This window comes from Purpureocillium takamizusanense, chromosome 6, assembly GCF_022605165.1.
Source record: "Purpureocillium takamizusanense chromosome 6, complete sequence".
NCBI classification, from domain to species: domain Eukaryota; kingdom Fungi; phylum Ascomycota; class Sordariomycetes; order Hypocreales; family Ophiocordycipitaceae; genus Purpureocillium; species Purpureocillium takamizusanense.
The window spans coordinates 1,894,534-1,915,413 of NC_063073.1; the positions used below are offsets into that span (position 1 = coordinate 1,894,534).

A 20,880-nucleotide genomic window follows, 5' to 3' on the forward strand; every position below is an offset into this window, starting at 1 on the left:
CCGCTGGAGGCTTCGTGTTTTAGGGGGGTCTCAACCATCGACAACACCCGACGCGACTGGTCAGCGCACAACAACCTTGCATTTGGTGGCCACCACCTCACTGAGGCCCGTCGCGTCGCGCCAAACGGTGGGCTGCCTGGAGTCTGTCCCACGCTGGGCAGCCCAGGCCAGACTCTCGACTATATTTGTACTTTGAAGCTTACCTACCTAGTACTTCGTACATCTACGGCAGCGCCTCCGATGCATCCTCTTGATGTGCACACAGACAAAGCCACATGACGATGCAGACTGGCGCGGCTTAGCCATCGCTCCCGCTTGCTGCCCAGCTTACAGCTCCCCCATGGAGGCCGACACCATGGCAGGCCCAGGACCTTTTCCAGCATCGAAGTGTCGTGCAAAGCCTCGGTGCTATCAGGCTCTATAAGCCGAAGTTATCACGTCGCAGTCGGTGACATCATTGTCCTCGAGCCTGAGGAAATGATCCAATGGGACTCAGTTGCCGATAGCGGGCCACATAGACACATTGTCTTATTAGTTACGTATCATGATCTGGATGATTCAAAATGCGTATCCATGCGGGCGCGTGAGGAGCGGCGGACGGGTCAGTTACTGTGTCACTTGAATGCCATAGTTTAGCGGCTCAATGTCAAGGTCCATCTCGGTCTGCTGTGCAGTACAGGTACTTCGCAGGTGCGGGTCCTGCTCCGCGCAAGAAACCACAGCTGCCCCAGCCGTGCGACACCCACCAAGTGACCAAAGTTATCAGCCCCGGTCTCAAGTTTCTCCGGCCTCCGGCAGAACACCAAGATTCCCTAGTCTCGAGCCAACCACCGCAGGCTGCTCAACAGCTATTTGTGCCAATTGGCAACTTCCAAGACTGCGAAACGCAGCGTCAGCCAGTCTCGCCCGGCGGACTCAATCGTCTCCTGCCATTGCTCTCCCCTCATGATCACGCAGCAACAGCCTCGTTAATCATCGCCTCTCCGCCCGCCGCCAATGCCCGTGCGCTCCCCGGCGCCATGCCGGCGCGTCGCGTCCAGGCGGGCGACAGCCTCAAGTCCGGTCGGGATCTGGGTCACCGATTCTATGCTCGCCCAGGCCATTGAGCAATACCATCGAACCGTCCTGCCACCATGCAGACGACCCCTCAACTCCCACGCGGGGCCTCTCGAGAGCCGTCGCCGCGCGGGCAAGCGACATATGACAGGCCTCATGTCTACCTCGTCGGCCTTTCCACCCATTTGGCAATTCGACGTGCCCTCTTCGAGCATACCTCAGTGGGAGGCGCCCACTGCTCCATCGTACCGACGGCAGAAGAATAAACAGCTCGGCGTGTCCGGGCTGTTCAACAACCTCATGGGATGGCTCGAGAACTCTGATGCAGACAAGACCCCTGTCTCATCAACCACGGACCCGGCGACCGCGGGCGTTGTGGCCATGGAGGCTCTCGCCGTCAGCGCTGACGCGCCACTTGATCAAGCACCCGAAGACAGATCGCGAGAAGCGGCGCCACCGCAAGGCCTTCCTACAGAGATCGCAGAGCTGAGAGCCCACATCTGCGGACTTGCCGAAGCCACCGAGACCGCTTTGTATCGACTTTGCACAACCTGTCGACGGTCGCTGCGACAAAGAATTGGACGTGGCGAGCTCACTGTCGATGGCTTGCTTCTCGCTCTGGACCCGCTCGATTTGACGACGAGGAGTCGCATCCCCTCCGTCACGACTGCGAACAAGATGGCTGCCATGCTTCGTCGCACAATCTTGGCAGCCATGTCGGATGCTCGACAACGAAACGCGTTGTTGGTCGCCCCTGAGCTGTGGTCAACGCTGGCGCAACAGGTTTGCGGAACAAGCGCCGACAACCACGACGTCCAGCTTTTTTGGAGGTTGATGAATGTGATGCCACCTTCCTTGCGAGCGCAAATCCCCCAAACTCAACTCGCGGCGTTTACGTACGCATTTGTGGCAGCTCAGGCCAATCGCCATAACCTGTTCCCACACTGGTCGGCCAGGGCGGCAAGGTTCAGCAACGCTATACAGAAACTTGATGGCAGTCAACGCCAAAGCTTGGATGAAGCGATGGAGCGATACTTGCAGGAGCAAGACTGGGTATCAGAGATATCCCGACGCATGCGCTTCTCGTGGCTCATTATCAAAGCCTACGATCCAACTGCCACCACTCGGCAATTTATTGCCTCCCAGAAGGCGGCGATGGAGCCAAGTGTACGGTTGAACAGCATGCAGCTCTGGCAGTTTCTAGCAGCCAGGCTCGTCGCCACTGGAACTTTGGACCGAGAGCGGGGCAAGGCATTGATGGAGACCGAATATAACGCCATGAGCCAGCGCTGGACACAGCTGGTCATGGCCGTTCTGACGTCGAAGAATCGTGACAACGGCTTGCGGGAGGTCTGCGCGTGCTTGAACGGCATTGGGGAGTTTGACACCGCTGCCCAAGCCCTGACATCAGCGCCGATTCGCCACCTACGCATGGATGCCATACAAGCCATCGCAATGGCCTGCAACGACCACAACCAGGCAGTACAGCTGTACGAAGCCGTCGAGCTTAAGGAGGGCTCCCGGCACAAGGTCAGAGCATGGAAGTGGTCCACGTGGTCCGCGTACGTCGAAGGCATGATCAAGGACCCCATGATGGATCCCGCGCGCGTCTGGCAGGTCCTCAACCTGAAGAGGCACTCGGTCAGCGGCAGGGTTGCGCGGCCCGAAGTGGCCGCCGACGACGACGAGGTCAAGGCGAAGACGCAGCTGCTGGACCAGATGGGCCGGTGGTTCATGGAGGCGCCGCACCTCAACAACCGGCAAGTGCTGCGCCAGGTGCAGCGCTGCGTCGCCTCCCAGCGGGCGCTCACCAACGGCGTCTCGTCGCGGACGCTGGCCAACGTCGCCGAGGTCGTCACGCGCGACCTCGACAAGGGCGAGCGCGGCCGCACGTCTCGCATCCGCTGGCTCGTCGGCATGGTCGAGCAGACGCACGGCGCCGACGGGGCCCGGCGCGCGGCCAAGGCCCTGCAGGGCTGGCGGTGGACGATTGACCGCTCGCGCGGGGGGGACGCTTGAGGCATTGCCTGGCGGGGATGGACGGTCTCGAGGGACGTGTTGCCCATCTCTGCGGCCATGTCTAGATGGATAATAGATAGATACCCGAGGCATGTAAGATGCAGGCAGCACGAAGCAGTAGTGGTATCACAATGGAACAGTGTCACTTTAAAATCACGCACGAAACGGTGAGAACACAGATCTTTTCATTCATCGCACATCCATGTCTTGCTCGGATTGTCAGATTAAAATCACCGACTAAGTTTGTCTACGTGCGTAAAATCACCGCAACATTTGTGCTTTTCTCTTTTCCCGTCTCTCCAGCCCAAACCACAGGACTCGGAATGATCAAGAAGCCAGTAAGATACAGCCGTGACACAACAAACCAAACACAGAAATAGACCAAACAAAACGTTGCAGGAAGAAAGAAAAAAGCACATTTGAGAGCCATAAATCGTAGCTTCCCAGCAAAACAAAATTGGGGGAAGCGGTCCATACAATGATGCAGCAAACCAAGAACTAAAACACACAAACAAAGCATCAAACATCGTAACCGTAACTCAGTCAGTCAGTCCCCCCCTCTCTCTCGCGGATATCATCGTCATCGTCATCATTGGGGCTTTTCCTCTCGCCAGACCCACTCTCCTATTTGTGCCAAAACCCCCTCCTTATCCCTATGGTATACACGCGCTCCGAGTTATGTGCGTCATCGCTGACCTCCAGAAGAAGAGTCAATGCCTGAATCCCCTCCCCTTTCTAGGGTCGGGGCCCGTGCCTGTATGTTCCCGTATGCCGTGCGCCCAAGAATATGTGTGCCTCCGTGTTGTGTGCGTGTGTGTGCATGTGTGTCCCGCGAGTGTGCCTCGATCAGTGCGCCTAGATACCGCCCTCCATGTATTCCGCCTCGGTGCCCATGTGCTCAGTCACGACGCTAACGCGGCTGGGTGCCCCGAGGGAGGCGCCGCCTGCGTCGCTCGATGGCGTGAGATGCCGCTTGTTCTTGTCGCGGGCGATGAGCACCTGGGCCGGGCAGACGACGATCTTGTCCTCGCCGACGCCAGCGTCGTCGCCCCGCTTGACGACGAGCGGGAAGAGCACAATGCGGACGATGGCGCCGCGCGCCTCGAGCTCCTCGTTGGTCTCGGCCATCTTGCCGCTCCGCTCGTTCATCATGGACGCGTCGAACTGGACCGTGGCGGCCAGCTCGCCGTCAGCGTCGTACTCGGGCTGCAGGGGCGGCAGCATCATGTACTCGGCCCGCTGCGTGCGCATCTCGACGGACAGATCGACCGCCTCGCGCATGACGCGCCGCAGTTGCGACTGGATCTGGTCCTCCAGATTGCTGGGCGGGGGTAGAATCTTGCACAGCGTCTGGAAGACAGCCTGAACGACGGCCTCGGTGTCGAGGTCCCGCTGAGCCTTGAAGTTTTCGCGCCTCGACAGCAAGGTCAGGGTGACGGCACGCCACTGCCGGACGGCCTCAGAAGGGCCGACATCTAGGAGGAGCTTCTCGAGCGACTTGAGCTTCTGTCGCTGCTCGCGATCCATGCCGAACAGGTATCGCGTAAAGACAAACTCCCAAATCATGTTCATCGTCATGGACATGAAGATGTCGCGACGCTTGACGCGGTCATTGAGGTAGGTGTCGACATCCGAGCCGTCGAGAACGGCGTTGTCGAGACGGTCAATCGTCTTCTCGTCGTTGATCTCGCTCGTGAGACGACAGGCGCGCATGTCGGAGAACTTGGAAAAGCGCAGGACCCACTGCTGGACGTGGGAGCAGAGTTGCTGGCAGCGGTTGTCAAAGTAGTCCTCGTCCTTGATGTCGAGGAAGTGGGCATCGGCAGCCTTGGAGTCGAGTATCTTTCGCTGCATGTCGCGGATCTGCTGCTTGGCCGCCTCGAGCTGGGCGCGCAGGTCGGCAATCTCGGCGTCCTTGGCCTGGAGGGACTCGTCGAAGCCGGTGTGGGCACCGCGGGCCTCGTCCAACTCGCGCGAGACGGTAGCGTGGCGGACCTCGAGGTCGGCGTAGCGGGCGCCGTTATCCTTGGAGGCGAGCTCGGCGTTTGCGCTGGCGAGCCCGTCGTTGACCTCGGTGAGGCGCGTCACTTCGTTTTGGAGGAACTGCAGGTTCTGCTTGAGCTTCTCGATCTCGGCGTCACGGTCCGAGAGGACGCTGGCGGCGCGCTGGCTGAGGTTCTGCTCGGCGTGAGCGCGGGCGTCGGTCAGAGCGCGGTTCTCGTCGAGGAGCTGCTGGACGCGGGACTCGAGCTCGAGAACCTGCATGCTCTGGCGGCGGCGCATGCTGTGCGGCCGGGTGGGCGACCGCGGCGAGCCGATGCGGCCCTCGCCGTAGCCGTCGAAAACGTCGGCCATGTCCTTGTCGCCGTCCCTGTTGGAGGAGGAGCGGACACGGCTCTCATTGGCGACGGGGGCCGGTGGTGGCGACGGCGACGACTGGTCCCGGCGAAGCTTTGATGAGGAAGCAGCAGCAGCGACGGTTCCAACGGCGGCGGCTCCCAATGCTGCAGCGGCGGCATGGGCGGCGGTGGCTGGGGTGGAGCTGCGGCTGCCGCCAGCAAGGTTGCTGGAGCTGCTTTGTTGTCGGAGCGCCCGCAGGTCACCGCTCATGCGCTTGTCGATGCGGCGGAGCGGCGGGGGGGTGGGGGTTGGTGTGGTGCTTGTCGCCCGGGTGATGATGCCTGGGCTCTCAGGCCGCAAGTGCAGCGGCTCAGGCGTCCTGTGGCGCGAGAGGCTGAGGCTGGTGTTGGACGCGGACCGGCGCGGTTCGGCCCGAGGCCCCGCCGCTGCCGCCATGGCCATGGCCGCGCCGTCGCTGACGCTGCGTTCCTTGTCTTTGTCTTTGTCCGCGTCCAGCGACTCGTGCCATCTGCCCCCCCGAGCTTCTTCTCCTCCCCCCAGCTCGCCGTAGCTCTTCTTCTGCGTCGTCCTCCGCAGCCTCTTTTCCGGCTCCGGCGTCGCCACCGCGTATCCCTCCGGCCCCCGAAGCACCGGCGTGTCGTCTCGAACCAGCACCGGGGTCCCGTACGGCGAGTGTCGCGGCTTCTTGTCTTGTGATGGCTCTGGCGTGCGCGGCATCGCACGCGGTATGCCCTCCTCGGCCCAGTCTCCCGTGTGCACTCCGCTGTCCCGCTGCTGCGTCTCCTCGTCGCCAAACAGGTTGCTCCGCCGTCTCGTCGGGTTGGGCGACTCCGCCGCGAAGCCGCTGTCGCGATTCATCTCGGGCGTCGGCCAGCTGAGCTTGGTCGCCTCGTCTTCGGCCTCGGGCACCTCTTCGACCGCAGGCAACGCGCGTGCCGGCGATCGCCGAAACTCGCTCACCGCTGGCGACAGACTTCCCAGCCTCGCCTCTTCCTCCTCCCGCTCCTTCAGCAAGCCCCCTACCGGCTCCTCCACCTCGGATCCCCGTCGCAACAGCCCAACGTGGTGCTCGCTTGTTGTGCTCGCCTCCTCTCGCCCAAGAATTGGGCTCCCCGCGAACTCATCATCAAGACGAGCGCCTTGGCGCGCAGTCTCCTTCCAGCCACTCTCCGACTCCGTGAAGCTCCCACTCATCGTAGTGATGGGAACCTCCTTGACCTTGCTCGGCTCCCCCATATCCAGATCGCCTGCCGCGACTGAGTCTCCCATGATCGCCCCCTTGTCCGCCTGTAAGCTCTTCTTGTCTGCGCCCTCCCATAGTGCTGGGTCATCGAAAAGGTCGTCCTCTCGCTGATGTCGCTTGTCCACAATCTTGCTGCCCTTGCCCTTCTTCTTTTTCTTGTTGCTGCCTCCGAATCTCTGTGCCAAGAGGGCCACTCCGCCGGAAAGGGCACCGGCGGCGGCAGCCGCGTCCCCGCCGCTTGAGCTTGATCGTGCGCGCGAGTCCTCCTTCGTAGGCGTAGTTGGCAGATCCCGTGAAGACTCCTCGCTCGGTTTGCCTTGAGTTGGGGCATCATCGCCGCCGAACGCGCTCATGTCCTGACTTCGCGCCGAGATACCAGGTAGCCTAGGATCGCTCTCCCACACATCGTCAAAGGTGTTTGCCCCAGACACCGTAGCCTCGTCGTCAGCCGTACCACCAGCCATGTCCTCCGCGACATCTTGGGTGAGCTGGTCAATCGGCATCGGGTCCTTTTCGGACGTCTCTTCCATTGCTGCGGGCTCTCTGGCCGGGGCTGCGAGCACGGGCGCGATCTCGTTACCCTTCTTGCCCTTCTTCTTCTTCGACTTCGCCACCGAGACCTGCGATTTCGGGACAGAGAAGTCGTCGAACCAATCATCGGAGGCTGGTTGATCGCCAGAATCCCCCTCAACCATGCGTGCTTCCTCAGCATGTTCCTGGGGAAGCTCCTCCTGGGCAGGAGCATCGTCGTGTAGAGCATCCAGCACCATGACTTGGCTCGACTTTCGCTTCTTGTCTTTCTTGGACTTTTTCCGTCCGGGCACCGCCCATGTATCTTCGGGGCTAGCCTCGACGGGCGCCGGCGCAGGCTCGGTAGTGGTCTGCTCGGGCCGCCGATCTTGTGCAGGCTCAGACGGCTCTCCACGGGCATCCACATCCATGAGGTCGTCTGCAGTCATCTGCTCAGGTTCCGGTTGCCAGTCCAGTGCGGCAGGCTTCGCCTGCTCGAAGTCGATGGCTGCGGATGAAACGGCTTGGCTGTCGTCCACGGTTGGCGTCTCAGTCTGGACCGTCTCCTCTGACGCCGTGGTAGGCTCCTCAAAGGCGGACAAGAGAATACCCTTGTTCTTCTTTCCCTTGCCCTTCTTCTTCTTTGGTGGCATTGCCCACTCGTCCTCTGCCTCGATGGGAGGAGTAGGCTCTTGGATGGCTCGCGACGCCTCGGCCTCCACAGGTACATCGATGGGCGTGCTCTCCTCTGCATTTGCCGTCTCGTGACTAGGAAGGGCGAGATCCTTGTCCGCGATAGAATCGTCGACGACGGTTGCCTGGTCGTCCAAGGCAGTGACTGGAGTCATGGAACCGCTGGTGGACTTGCTCTTCTTCCCCTTCTTGCCATTCTTCTTGACTGGAAAAGCCCACGCATCGTCAGCTGTGGCCTCCTCGGCCTGCATTTGCACCGGAGGCTCAGAGGCATCCGCAACAGCAGCGACAGCAGCCTCTTCTCGAGGGAGCTCTGGCTCGATTGACTGGTCGGGCATGAGGACATCGTGTTCAACGGCGCGATCTTCCGGCGGCGAAGGTGCAAGGGCCACCTGTTCAACTTCGGGTTCCAGAGCTTCGACGACCTGATGATCTGACGGGAGAGGCGTGTCCGAAGCGGCCTGCTCAGTGGCCTCCTGAGCTACCTCAATGGGCAGCGAATCTGTAGGCAATTCTGGCTCATTGGCAGGCGTCGCGATCCCGCTGCCCTTTCGGCCCTTCTTCCCTTTCTTGCCCTTCTTCGTCGTAAAGGCCCAGTCATCGGCTTCCTGGGCAGGCTGGGATGGTTCAGGAACAGGCGACGGCGGTAACGTTGTCTCTGGTACCGCCGCCTCGCTCAGATCTTCGGGCTCAGGAATGGGCACATCTTCAGAAGCTTGCTCCGGCGCGGCGACATCTGGCATCCCCACGAGTTCCGGCTCGTTTGCCGGCGTGAGTGTGCCGCTCCCCTTGGCCTTTTTGCCCTTCTTGCCCTTCTTCTTGACAGGCATGGCCCATTCGTCTTCCGCTTCAGCAGGCGCAGCGGGCTCGAAATCTCGCAAAGTTGTTTGAGGCTCGACGTTGTCAACCCCGCGGCTCAACTCACCGCCAGTCTCCAAGCGTTGGTCCCCTGCGGCTGCAGGGCCGGGTTGTTGCTCCGCTTCGGAGGTTGGGACGGCCTCGGAATTGGGCTCGGCGGGGCCGAGACTTTCTCTGCCCCTGTTCTTGCCTTTCTTGGATTTTTTCCTTGTCAATTGAAATCCAGGGCCATCGTCTTCGACGTCTGGCGTAGGCTGCGGTTCTTGAGAGTGTTCGGGCTGGTCAATTGGCGCGACGTCGTCCATCTCATCGGCCCACGAGCCAAAAGCTGGTTGAGACGACGACTCTTCAGTGGGCTTCACTTCCCGTGCCTCGTCCGTCGGCGTGTCTGTAGAATCCTCTGTGGCGAGGCCAGCAGCTGCTACTCCCGCGGCGGCTCCGATGGCAGCGGCGGCAGCCAGTTTTTGGGCCTTCTTCTTGTCTTTCTTCGACTTCTTGGTTGGCAGCCACTCCTCTGGTTCCGCCGAGATTCCCTCGGCAAATGCTGGCGAGGTCTGTCTGTCGTCGAGGGCAGCGGATACAGGCTCCTCCGGATGCTGCGATACAGGTGCAGGGTCTTCTTTGGGTGCATTTGTGCTAGGCTCCGCGGGCTCCTCCATCAGACTTTCTTGCCTCTTCTTCTTCTTATCCTTTTTGGAAAGCTTGCGTTGAGGCATCGTGTCCCAAGCGTCTTCCGCCGCAGCGTCTTCCGAGGGCTGTGTTTCCGATACAGGCTCGTCATCAGGCTTGGCAGTGTCTGCCTCGTGCTCAGGAGTGTCTGGGACTGCGGCATCTGCATCGGGGATGACAACTTCGTGAGTAAACAGGCCCTCGACCTCTCGTGTGGCGTCCGGCATTTCAGTGTCCTTGACAGGCGTGACAGAAGATTCACCCATCTCTGTGTCTTCTGTCTGAGGAACAGCCACAGGCTCTCCAGCGGAAAGGGGTGCAGTGTCAGACGCAGCATCAGCAGGAGCCGCAGCATCCTCCTCCGGCTTCGGGGCGGGCTCGGTGATTGGCAATTTCGAAGTGTCGGCCGTGGACTCATGACAAGGGAGAACGTCGACTTGACTTTTGCGGCCCTTTTTGCCTTTCTTGCCCTTCTTAGTGGCAACTGGAACAGACCACTCGTCGTCCGGATTGGGTTCAGGCATACTCTCCTCAGATCTGGACTCGCCGGGATCCTGCTCTATTGGCAGAGACTCAGGCTCGGCGGGCCACTCCTTAACATGGCTGCGCTCGAGCACAGTGTCCTGGGTAGGTTCTTCCGCGATGGGTGCAACACGGTCGATGGAAGCGGCATCGGCAAGCTCTTCTTTCATGGCCGGGGCTTGGTCAAGATCGCGGGCCGCAGCTGCAGAATTGTCGACGGTGTTATCGGCCACAGCCTCGACGTCCGGGTGGGGCTGAGACTCCGTGTTGTCTTCTGTCGGGGCGGAGTTGCCATCGGGCGTATCGCTCTCCATGGCAAGAGTGGACTTTCTCTTCTTCTTTTTGTCCTTCTTCGAAACAGGAGCGCTCCAGAAGTCATCCACGGGCTCCTTGCCAGTGTCCCCCTCCCGGGAGGCATCGGCCTCAGAAGAAGGCGAGCTTTCATCAGCTGCGAGCTCCAGAGCCTTGGTCTTCTTCTTCTTTTTCTTATCCTTTTTCGAAAGACCAAAGCTCCAGTCCTCCTCTTCCTTTTTTTCGGGCTCGTCCGGGACTGCAGCCTCCTCTGCGACAGGGGTCTCGGCAGAAGCTTCTGCATGGGAGGGCGCAGGCTCAGCGTTGTCCCTGGCCATCTCTGCCACGAAGTCAACGTCCATTCGCGATGGCTCTGCTGCTTGATCTGCCGTGGTGTGCAGTGCCTCTGGCTCCGGCTCCAGTGGCGTCGTAGTCTCGGGTTCCTGTGGTGTTTCGGGTTCGACATTCTTAGCCTTCTTCTTTTTCTTGTCTTTCTTGGACTTCTTCAGACTGAACCCACCCCACTCGTCATCAGGAATTGCCTCTGACTGCTGCTCGCTGGCGCCAGGCGTGTCACCAAACGCCACCTCCTCTTGCTGTCCGGTTTCCCCGGTCGTCACCACAGCCTCGGGCGTCGCCGTCTCCTCTACAGCTCGATCCAATGAAAGGCTTTCGGTACCCTTGGGCTCCGAGTCTGCTTGCCCCGTTGCCGTGACCGTGTCGTCGTTGGCTGTAATCTCTGCTGACTGTTGCTGCATCGCCTCGTCTAAGGCGGCTTGCTGCTGCTTCTTCTTTTTCTTGTCCTTCTTGGACATTTTCGCAGGGAAGAGAAACTCGCTCTCATCAGCAGCGGAGGGCTCAACGAAACCGGCCTCTGTGGCAGACGGTTGCCTTGACGATTCGTCTGCCACACTCTTAGACTCGGATTCCGAGGGCTTTTCGACTTCGACAGTTGTGTTTTCAGTCGAAATATCAGCAAGAGCTGCAGCCTCTACAGGCAGCACAGCCTCTGGTTCCAGTTGGATCTCCGCCTCGCGCTGCGGAACATCTTCCAGAGCTGCGTCTTGGACTTTCGACTCGGATTCAGGCGGCGTCTCCACGTCAAGCGAGTCCCAAGAGAAGGTATTCTTCTTTTTCTTGCCCTTCTTGCCCTTCTTCGGAACCTCAAACTCAGCGTCGGGATCAGCAGATGGCGCGGACGTCTCGACCGATTCAACTGGTTCGGCTGGAGGCGCGCTAGCGGCGGGTTCGTCGTCCCACGCGCTGGACATTTGGCTCTGACGCTTCTTCTTCTTACCCTTCTTGCTCGTGAACTGAGGCCACTCGTCGACAGGGGCGGATTCTTGGCTCGGTTGGTCGGTGGCCACATCAGCGGGCGGCTCCCCCAGGCTACTTGGCTCTTGCGTCAAAGCGACAGGCTCGACGAATGGTACAGGGCTGGGCGCTTCCACTGGCTCTTGTTCCGCCGGGGAGACGGACTTGCTGCCTTTCTTCTTGTTCTTCTTGGCCTTCTTGCCGCTGATGAGCCTGTCCCATTCGTCTTCTGACTGGCTCTGGGGGCCGTCTGCCTGGGGTGCTTCCTCCGGCAAGTCTTTCGAGGCTTGGTCATCGGGCAGGATCTGGGGCTCTGACTTGTCATCGATGGGTTTCGTTGTCGCGTCCTCCTCATTGACCTGCGTTGCTGATGATTCCAAGGGCACCTGGTCGTCAAGTGACATGACGGCGGTGGTCTCCGGCTCCGCCTCTGGCTTTGGGGTAGAGTCTTCCTGAATTAGGTCCCAAACACTTGACTGGCTTTTCTTCTTATTCTTCTTGCTTTTTGTTTTGGGAACGGAAAAGTCTTCAAGGATGGCTTCCGGGGCGGGCTCTAGAGCCTCAGGCTCGTCCCGAACCGGCTCGTCGGTTTGCGTTGGCTCGACACTGGACGGCTCCTGAGTAAATTGAGGGCCATCATTTTGGGAGAAAAGAGGTTCAGAGACGTGCGACTCCAGCGGGCGGGGCTGTTCGGCCTCCTTGTCTGCTACTTCTGTGGCTTCTTTGGCTTCCTCTGCCGGTATGTCGGTAGTCGCCTCGTGGCCGAAGGTCGCAGCAAGAGCGGTGGCCGTCGCTGCCGCCGTAAGGGCAGCAGAAGACTCATCGCGGCCTTCATTTGGTGGTTCGTCCTGGGCAAGACTTTCCTGGGGAGTGGTGGTTGCCTCGGTAGACTCGATGTCACGAGGCTTATCAAGGCCTTCTGGTTCGAGCTCTAGAGCCGCGGCAGTCTCCTCTGGCTCCCATTGCACTGACTTTCGCTTATTCTTCTTCTTTTTGCCCTTCGTTACGGGAGCAAAGTCAGATTCAAGGGCAGTAGAGGTCGCATCTTCGATAGCCGTCTCCACAACTCGGCCACCGTCTGCTGCGGCGGGAGGATCCGACTGCTCTTTCAATTCAACGGGAGGTTCGTCGGCGAGATCTGCGGGGGTTGACTCCTCCAGCTGAAGACTCTTTCTCTTTTTCTTCTTCTTGTCCTTCTTTGACGTCACGGGGACTGCCCATTCGTCGTCAGGATCAGTCGTCGCTGGCTGGTCGGAGACAGACGCAATAGCTTCCTGCTGACTGGAGCTCTCAGGCTCAACAAGCGCAGGCTCGCCCATGGCGGCCTCAGTCGCTGGCACAGATGGGTCGACTTCGAGGCTCTTGGCTTCGTCCTGTACGGCTTCGGAAGGCTGGTCACTGGCGAGCGTATCCGCGCCCTTTTCTTCCTCGGCAGACGCAGCTTGGGAATCAGGTTCCGCCACTTGAGGCTCGTCCCAGGTCATGGCCTGCTTGCCCTTTTTCTTCTTCTTCTTGTCTTTTTTGGAAGAGGCTGGGGTTGACCACAAGTCTTCAGCATCGGCCTCGGCGGCTGGTTCCGCTGCAGAGATGCTTTCTTCTGTCTGGGCCCTAGTCTCAGCCACGTCGGGCGTTCTTGCTTCGCTGGCGGGTTCTGGGAGCTCTTTGACGGAAGACTCCTCCGCGTCGACAGTCTCAGCAGGGGTTTGAGTCCCGCTCTCTGCCGGCGCCGGGTCGCCATCCCAAGCCATGGCCGCCTGCTTTCCCCTCTTTTTCTTCTTCTTGTCTTTCTTAGAGGTAGCAGGGGCGGACCAGAAGTCGTCCGGGCTGGCTTCCGTCGCGGCCTCCGTCTCGAGGGCAGCAGTAACTGGCTCGTTCGCCGCGATTCCAGGATCAGCTACTGTCGTCTCTTCGGCTGGTATTGTCGGTTCATGAGCAGGAGGCTCAGTGACTTCCAGCGTCTCCTCGGGGGTACTTTCGGCAGACTCAACGGGCATCGGGGTCTCAATCTCCGTGGGAGGGCTCTCGTCCCCCGCGATGACCGCCTTGCCCTTCTTTTTCTTGCCCCTTTTTGTCGGAGCCGTCCAAAAGTCTTCCTCGATAGGCTGTGCCGGGACAGCTTCGCGGGAGCTCTCTTCGGAGCCCTGCTCTGTAGCTGACGCGTCGACTGTTTGTGCAGCCTCGGCTAAATCAGGAGCACCAAGCTTTGTGTCCGTGATGATCTCAACTGGATCATCGATCGCCTGGGGAGCTGAGCCCTCTAGAGGGCTCCTCAGAGTCTCATCTTTCGAGGACATGTCGGTGGAAACATCGAGAGGCCGCAACTCTGAGGCGCCATTCGCAGGAACGTCATCTGACACTTCTGCAGGAGCCGGCTTGTCCTTTACAGAAATCTCTGGAACTTCGACTCGTTCCACCACAACCGGATCGTCATTGGCTGGCTCCACGGCCTTGTCTTCGACAGTGTCTTCCCATAACAGAGACTTACGCTTGTTCTTCTGACCTTTCTTCCCCTTCTTTGGCTGGTCGAATTCATCCTGAGACGGGTCGGGTTGAGATGACGGCGCATCGTCCTTTGTCGCATCATCTGCCATAGCAGAAGCAACAGCCGCAGCGGCAGTACCGACAGCTGCAGTTGCCGCAGCCGCCTCGGCGAAATCCAGCCCTTTGTTCTTGCGCGCCTTCTTGGCCTTCTTCTTCTTCTCCTTGGCTGTCATCGTGCTCCACTCGTCCGGCTCAGCTTCTTCAGTAGTAGACGTCGTCTCAGGCATGGCCCTCTCGAGCAAAGGCTCCTCAATGGGCTGATATTTAGTTGCAGCTTCCGCGGGCCATGAAGCGGCCTCCTCGAAAGCGTTGTCCGGCGTGCCTTCCCGCGCATCAGAGAAGTGTTCGTCGGCTGACGTCATGTCTTCTGCGACATCCGGTAACGCGTCGTCCACGCTCAGCTTCTTGGAGGGGCTGGAGTCCCAGGGACCCGACGCGATGTTGTCGCTGTCGATGGTCCTATTAGATCTGACGGACGATGGCGTGGAGCGCAGCAGGTACGAGCTTCTATCTTTTGACATGGGCTCCACAGGATCAGGTTCAACGTACATGGCCGATTGGTCTTCATCGTTGCGAAGCGGGGGCAGCTCCTGGAGTTCGGGCTTTGCGTCTGCCTTGGGCGTCGTCTCCTGCGACCCGGCAAGATCCTGCTCCTGGGGAAGCTGAGCGATGCCGGTATCAATACGAAGGCCAGTATCGGCGAGATCCTCCAGACTCAGTCCGCGATGGACAGCATCGTACGCGTCTTCGAACTCGGGAGCGGGTGACTCCCGTGAGGACGGTTCGCTGGGTGGCAGCTCGGGCAAGTCGGTCTGCTGGGGAATGGCATCGGCCGAGCTGTGCCTCGAGTGCTCGAGAAGGTAAAGAGGTTTGATCTCCCGGCTACTGTCCCAGGAGATGTGGCGTGCTTGCCGTCGGGTAGCGGATTCGGGAGCGCTGCTGGGAGAGTCAGGGGGCGGGGATCTGAACGTGCCGGAGCCAGGGGTGCTGGGACTGGCTCTCTGGCCCAGCCTCAGCGAGATGGGGATGGCAGTCCGACTGGGAGACTTGATGGGGGTCTCTTGAGCGCTCCGGCGACGGAGGTGGGTGCTGTATTCGCGCTTCAAGTTGCGCTCGTCGGGAGGGGTGTCTGGGCGACTATCGGGAAGGGTTGGTAGCTCCTCGGGGGACTGTGTCGGGCTGCCCGGCTCGCTGGGAGGAAGGGGGAGAAGGTCGCCATACTGGGGGTCAATGGCGGGCTTGATCGCTCGGGGAGCAACCTCGGGGTCGATGGCGTCAAAGTCCCGCGCTCCTTCTGCGCGGTCTGACACATCGGCCCCCTTTTCGAAGTCATCTTCGGTGGCATGTGAGCGACTGGCTGCCACGTAGGCCGCGGCAGCGGCGGCAGCAGTCGCAAAGCCGGCACCTGCGCCAGGGGTGCCGGCATTACCTAAAAAAGAATCCTTCTTGTCGTCCTTGGACTTGAAGATGCTGGAGAACAGACCACTTGACCTCTTCTCCGCATCCTTGTCCTTGCTCCTGCGAGAGGAGCTGTCCGGTGCCGAGGCCACAGATTTGGTGTCATCGTCATCGTAGCGCGACGACCTCCTGCCGTCCGAGTCCTTGTCTCTGCTGCGACGCGATGAGCCGCCCGGTGCCGATGCAACTGACTTGGTGTCGTCGTCGTCGTACCGGGACGACCTCGTGTCCGACTCCTTAGCCTTGCTTCTGCGGGACGAGCCTCCCGGAGCCGAGGCGACCGACTTAGTATCGTCGTCGTCGTAGCGCAATGACCTCCGCTTCTCGCGCTTCTCGCGCTTCCGGTCATCGTCGTATCGACCCTCCGAGACGACAGATGTCACCTCGCGATCCTCGAAGGGGTCGCTCTTCCTGGTGTCAGGTGGCCCATCCCCGTACTCGTTGAAGTCGTCATCCACGCCGCTTCTTCGCTTGGACTTGCTGCTCCGCTTACTCGAGCTCTCGGCGGACACTTCAGACGCAGCGCGGGATGCCGACTCATAGGCACCAGAATCTCTCTTTGACTTCTTCTTGGACTGCTTGGCCGTGTCCCACTCATCGTTAGGGTCAACATTCCGGAGCGATTGCAAGTCTTCGAAGGCGTTCGTGGGGACCGAGACCTTGGAGGAGGCGTCATCTTCCAGGTCTCGACTCTTGCGATTCTTCTTGGACTTCTTGGGCCCAGTCTCTTCCCAGTAGTCTTCGCCGGCGTCATGACCTTGGCCAGGCTCTGAAGCGGTCACGGAGGTTGGCGGCTCGTCCTGAGCAAGCGACTTGGCCGCTTTGTCGCGCTTCCGCTGTTCCTTCTTGCTGAGCTTGTCCGGGACGTCGATGGAGTCGTCAAATGTTGGTGTCTCTGAGCTCTCGGCTGTCGGCTCGGACACGTCGACGGACTGACGTTTGAGTTTCTCAAGCCGCTTCTTCTCCTTCTTGCTCAGCTTCGCAGGGACCTCGGCCCACTCAGTGGCTGCAGTCTCTTCCCTGGGCGTCTCGACCTCGCCGACGACATAGCCGGGCTCGGGGACGGACCGCTCGTTACGGGCACCAGTCATGTTGGCGACGACATCCGCGAGTGGCGTATGGTTCCAGCTATCTCCATTAGGCTCGCTTTCACCAGGGGGAGAGCTGCGCCGGCGATATCCCGGGTCGTCGATTACGATGTTAGGGTCGAACCCTGTGTCCTTGAGACCGGCAGCGAGGGTGGCGGCGAACTCGATGTCATCCCCGAAACCGCCCGGCATCCTCTCCGGGTGCGGGCTCGGCGGCTTCGGGCCAGGGACCGGCGGCGCTCCAGACTCGTCTGCGAAGCTGTGCTCGGGCACGCCAGCAGCGAAATCTCGAGGCTTGGGGTCATCATGCTCTTTGCTTTCTCTCACCTCGATCTCGTTGGCCGGTTCGCGGCTGCTCCCAGCAATGGCCGCGGCAATTATACCCCATTGACTCGACTGGTTGAGACGTGGCCTGGACTTTTCCTCTGCCTTGTCCCAGCTCGGCTCGGTGTCGCTCCGCGGCTCAGGGGTCTCGACCTCGAAGCTCTTAGTCGAGTTCTCGCCCCACTTCACAGACTTGGCCGAGGACGGCTGTGCGGTGTCATCGCCTGCGTCGATTATCGCATCAGGGACGGACCCAGACGATGGCTCGCGCCGCTGTTGCGTATCATTGTCTTGCTTGGCGTGTTCCGGGCTCGGCGTGGGCTGGCGGCTGGACACAGGCGTGGGATACACCAGGTTGAGCACGGGTCTGTCCCTCTCGCATGAAGGGTCTCTGGATTTGAACAGCGGTGCGTCCAGGCCGTTGGTTCGAAACTTGTGGATCTCCCTGGGGAAGATCTTGTTGTCGATTCGCACGTCAGCGTCGGGCTTATCGTATGGGTTCTTGTCGGGGTCGTGGTGGCTGTCCTCATATTGCGGCGGCGTGACAATCTTGACCTCGTCCGTGGCGTCATCCTTGTACCGATCCATGACGGAGCGGTCCGGAGTCTGACTGCGAGATCGATCTTGGTCCTCGGCAATCTTCTTTGCCATTCGGTATGCGCGGTATTCTTTGTTGGCGCGCTCTTGAACTTCATCAACATCGCGCTGCCGCACCTGCCTGTCGCCATCCGAGGGCTCGTCACGGCGATTGCGAGACCGAGACCGAGATCGAGACTTCATCGTCTCCACGGCAACAGCGGCTGCAATTGCACCTGCTGCGACCGGGATGGTGGAGTGCTTGGTCTCTTCGTAGATGGTTTTGGCCGCCTTCTCTCCCTCATCGTACGCGTCGCGTCGACGGGGCTCGGGGCTGCGCGGGGCACCCGTTGCGCCTTTCTTGTAGTCTTCGGCCATCTGCTCAATCTCAAAGGAGTCTTTGCGGCTCAGCCTAGCGTCCGAGACTGACGGCCTGGGCGGCCAGTTATCAAACGTCGGTTCCCGATCAACCGTTACCACGGTTGGTGTCAACGGGCGAGCAGGCCCTGCGTCCGGTGCTGCCAGGCCGTTGTCGTGAATCTGATACTGGAAAGGGTCAACGGGAGTTCTCTGGGACGGTTGGTTGCCTGGGCCATCAGCGCTCTCGGGACCTGCCTTTTCGGTCTTATAGAGACCACGGCGGTCGTCCCGGTCGTCAAACTTGCGGCTTTCTCGCCTTGATGTGTGCGACAACTTGCTTCCCCCCTCGCCGTCTAGCTCAACTTCGATCTCCCCATTCCGGTAGGTACGGATCTGAGGCTCAGGGTAGTGGTCCACGGTCGTCTCGCGCCTCTTGCGGGGCGTTTCGTTGTCTTGATGTCGCGAGGAGCGCTTGTGGTCGCGGTCGTCGGCGTACTTGGAGGAATACGAGTCGCGGTGGGAGCTCCGCCGGTCCATGTCGCGGTCAGGCTCTTTGCCTTTGCGCTTGGAACCCTTGTCAGTCTCTTCGGACTTTTCGGAGCGGCGATCGCGATCTCGGCGTTCATCGTCTCGATACTCGCGATACTCGCGACTATCGCGCTTGTCACTCCTCTCATCCTTCCCATCGTCGCGACGATCGAATCTCCGCTCTTCCCTACTCTTCTTGCGGTTGAAGGCCATGGCGGCAGCTCCCGCAGCAGCCATGCCCACGCCAGCCATCGCCACGTCACTGAGGCCTTTGTCTTCCGCTTTGGTGCGATGGTCTCGCGAGTCCCTGCGGCTGGCTTCCTCCAGCTTCTCGGTTTGATACACCTTGGGGGAGACTGGTGTCTTTGGGACAGGTTGCTGCAAGGGAACGGGTTCCGGACGGGACCGGTAAGGAAGACCTTGGCGGGAGAATGCGGAAGCCGCATCCGCATCGAACTTGGTCGGGTCGGTCGTCTTACGTACAGGCTCAGTCTCGGCGCGTCGAAGCCTGTTGAAGTCGCGGTACTGCGCGGCCGGAACGGTAGAATCGCCATCCCTGAAGGGCTGAGGCGTGACCAGCCCATGGAGGGAGTTTACGGGTCCAAACAGCCGGGGATCAACGGCAGACGTCTGTCTTCTAAGCGTGGAGCGCCCGCCTACGGTCGACGCAACGGCCGCTCCGGCAGCTGCTCCGGCCACAGCCGCTGCAGCGGGCCGGAGAGCATGCGACACGACCGAGCCGTACGCAAGCTCAGAATCGGCGCCATCGCTCGACTCATCATCCGAGGCAGACTCCCAGTCGGAATCGTCGCCCGAAGACCCGTGGTGAGGGCGCGAGCTGCCGATGCCCCGGCTGGCGGCACCGTCGCGCTTCTTGCGCCGAAAGTCACTGACGGTGGCGGCAGCAGCCATCAGGCCGGACGGACGGGCTCGGCCCGCGGCCTTGAGATCTTGCTCGTTTTGCTTGCGCGCAAAGTCCTGCAGCTGGCGTCCCAACTGGAGGATCTCCTCGTCCGTCTTGGCCCTGCGCGGACCTGCGCGATTCGAGCCGTCCGTGGCATAGCCGGCGGCGGGCCCGCGATGGTAGTGCTGAGACGACCCGGCAGCCACACCGGCAGCCATACCGGCGACAGCGGCGGTGCCTGCGGCGGCGCCGGCAAAGCTCGTGCGGGGGCTGACGCTGCGGCCCTTGGGCCTTGCGATATAGCCATTGCCGTAGGCGAGATCGGAGTTGACCGAGGACGAGGACGAGTTGCCAAAATATAGGATGCGCCGCTTCCGCGCGCCACCGCTCCTGCGACGGCGCAGCCTCGACCGCTCCGACGGCGCGCGGAAGAAGGTGCCGAAGACGCCGCCGAAGCGGCTCGTGTGGGGGTAGTGTCGCGAGATGTCCAGCAGCGACGACGAGAGGGAGCTGGACGATGAGTCTGAGCTGGAGGGGGCGCGCGGGCGCTGGCGCTGCGAAGGATGGGGCGGATACTGATACGGCTGTTGTTGAGGCTGCTGCTGCTGCTGCTGCGGCTGCTGCTGGTACGGCGGATATGGTTGCTGGTACTGCTGCTGGTAGGATGCCGGATAGTCGTAGGCGCCGCGGTCGGCCGTTGTCGTCGTCGCCGTCGCGGCCGTCATGGGGGGCGCCGCCGTTGTCGCCTGCGGGTGATGAGTGTAAGGCAGCGACTCTTGGGACATGGGCATGGGCGGCAGGGTGGTGAGCTGCGGCGGTGTCGGCTGCTGCTGCTGCTGCTGCTGCTGCTCGCGCGAGTCCCGTCTACTCTCTCGCCTGCGCCGCCGGGAGCTCTCTGGGCTCCGGCGCCGGGCGTCTCGCATCATGGTGGGCGTCGGTGCGTCGGCGCATGTGGTGGCGGTGGTGGTGGACGATTGTGTGTATACGCTCGTGAGTGTGCTGTGCGCGCGATGCGATGGATGACGATGGGCGACGGGATGCGAGGCGAGGCGGGACGTTCAGTGAACAGAGAGTGGTTCGTGCGTGCGTGCGTGCGAGCGAGCGAGGAAGTGACAGTGTGAGTGCCGTCTTGTTTTGATTTCGGGGCTGGTGTTGGTGGAGATGGATGCGGATGGGTGAACGAACCGGCGTGAAGCTCACCCCTGCTCTTCTTCCTCACTCGCTCTCTCACTCACTCTCTCTCTTCCTCGCCTCTTCCTCACGGGCCTGTTACGCTGCCCGCCCGCTCGCTCAGGCGCAACAACAAGAGCGGTGGCTGGGGTGACGAGGGGACCCCCGACCGACAGCTTGGGCGCTAGACCAGGGCTGGTCTGGCCTTGGGGAGGGGCCAATGGATGAGGCGGGCCTGGCCGCCGTTCAGCTTGGGCGTGGCAACGGGAGTAGGTACGTACTTGCGTTGTACATCAGTGCATCCATCCATCTAGCGCTGGTGAGAGAGACGCTGTGCTGTGCCTTGACGACGACGACGACGTCGTCGATATATCGCCAGCGCGGGTAGGTACTTG

The 20,880-nt window shown here is 60.9% G+C and overlaps 3 protein-coding genes across 3 annotated transcripts; 1 reads left to right on the forward strand and 2 right to left on the reverse strand.

The window, feature by feature from the left end:
* The first annotated feature begins 850 nt into the window (after window positions 1-850).
* On the forward strand, window positions 851-3,380 carry JDV02_007069 (uncharacterized protein). The gene has a single exon (XM_047988524.1). It carries the CDS (start codon window positions 997-999, stop codon window positions 3,073-3,075), a length of 2,079 nt encoding a protein of 692 aa, XP_047844522.1. The 5' UTR covers window positions 851-996; the 3' UTR covers window positions 3,076-3,380.
* Window positions 3,266-10,560, reverse strand: JDV02_007070 (uncharacterized protein; the record flags this gene model as incomplete). The annotated part of the gene is made up of 1 exon (XM_047988525.1): window positions 3,266-10,560. The coding sequence occupies one exon, from the start codon at window positions 10,558-10,560 to the stop codon at window positions 3,931-3,933; it is 6,630 nt and encodes a 2,209-aa protein (XP_047844523.1). The 3' UTR covers window positions 3,266-3,930.
* Window positions 9,455-20,714, reverse strand: JDV02_007071 (uncharacterized protein). The gene is made up of 2 exons (XM_047988526.1): window positions 10,743-20,714; window positions 9,455-10,665 (listed from the first exon to the last, which is right to left on the reverse strand). Exons 1-2 carry the CDS (start codon window positions 20,239-20,241, stop codon window positions 10,574-10,576), a joined length of 9,591 nt encoding a protein of 3,196 aa, XP_047844524.1. The 5' UTR covers window positions 20,242-20,714; the 3' UTR covers window positions 9,455-10,573.
* Between the last annotated feature and the right edge of the window lie 166 nt (window positions 20,715-20,880).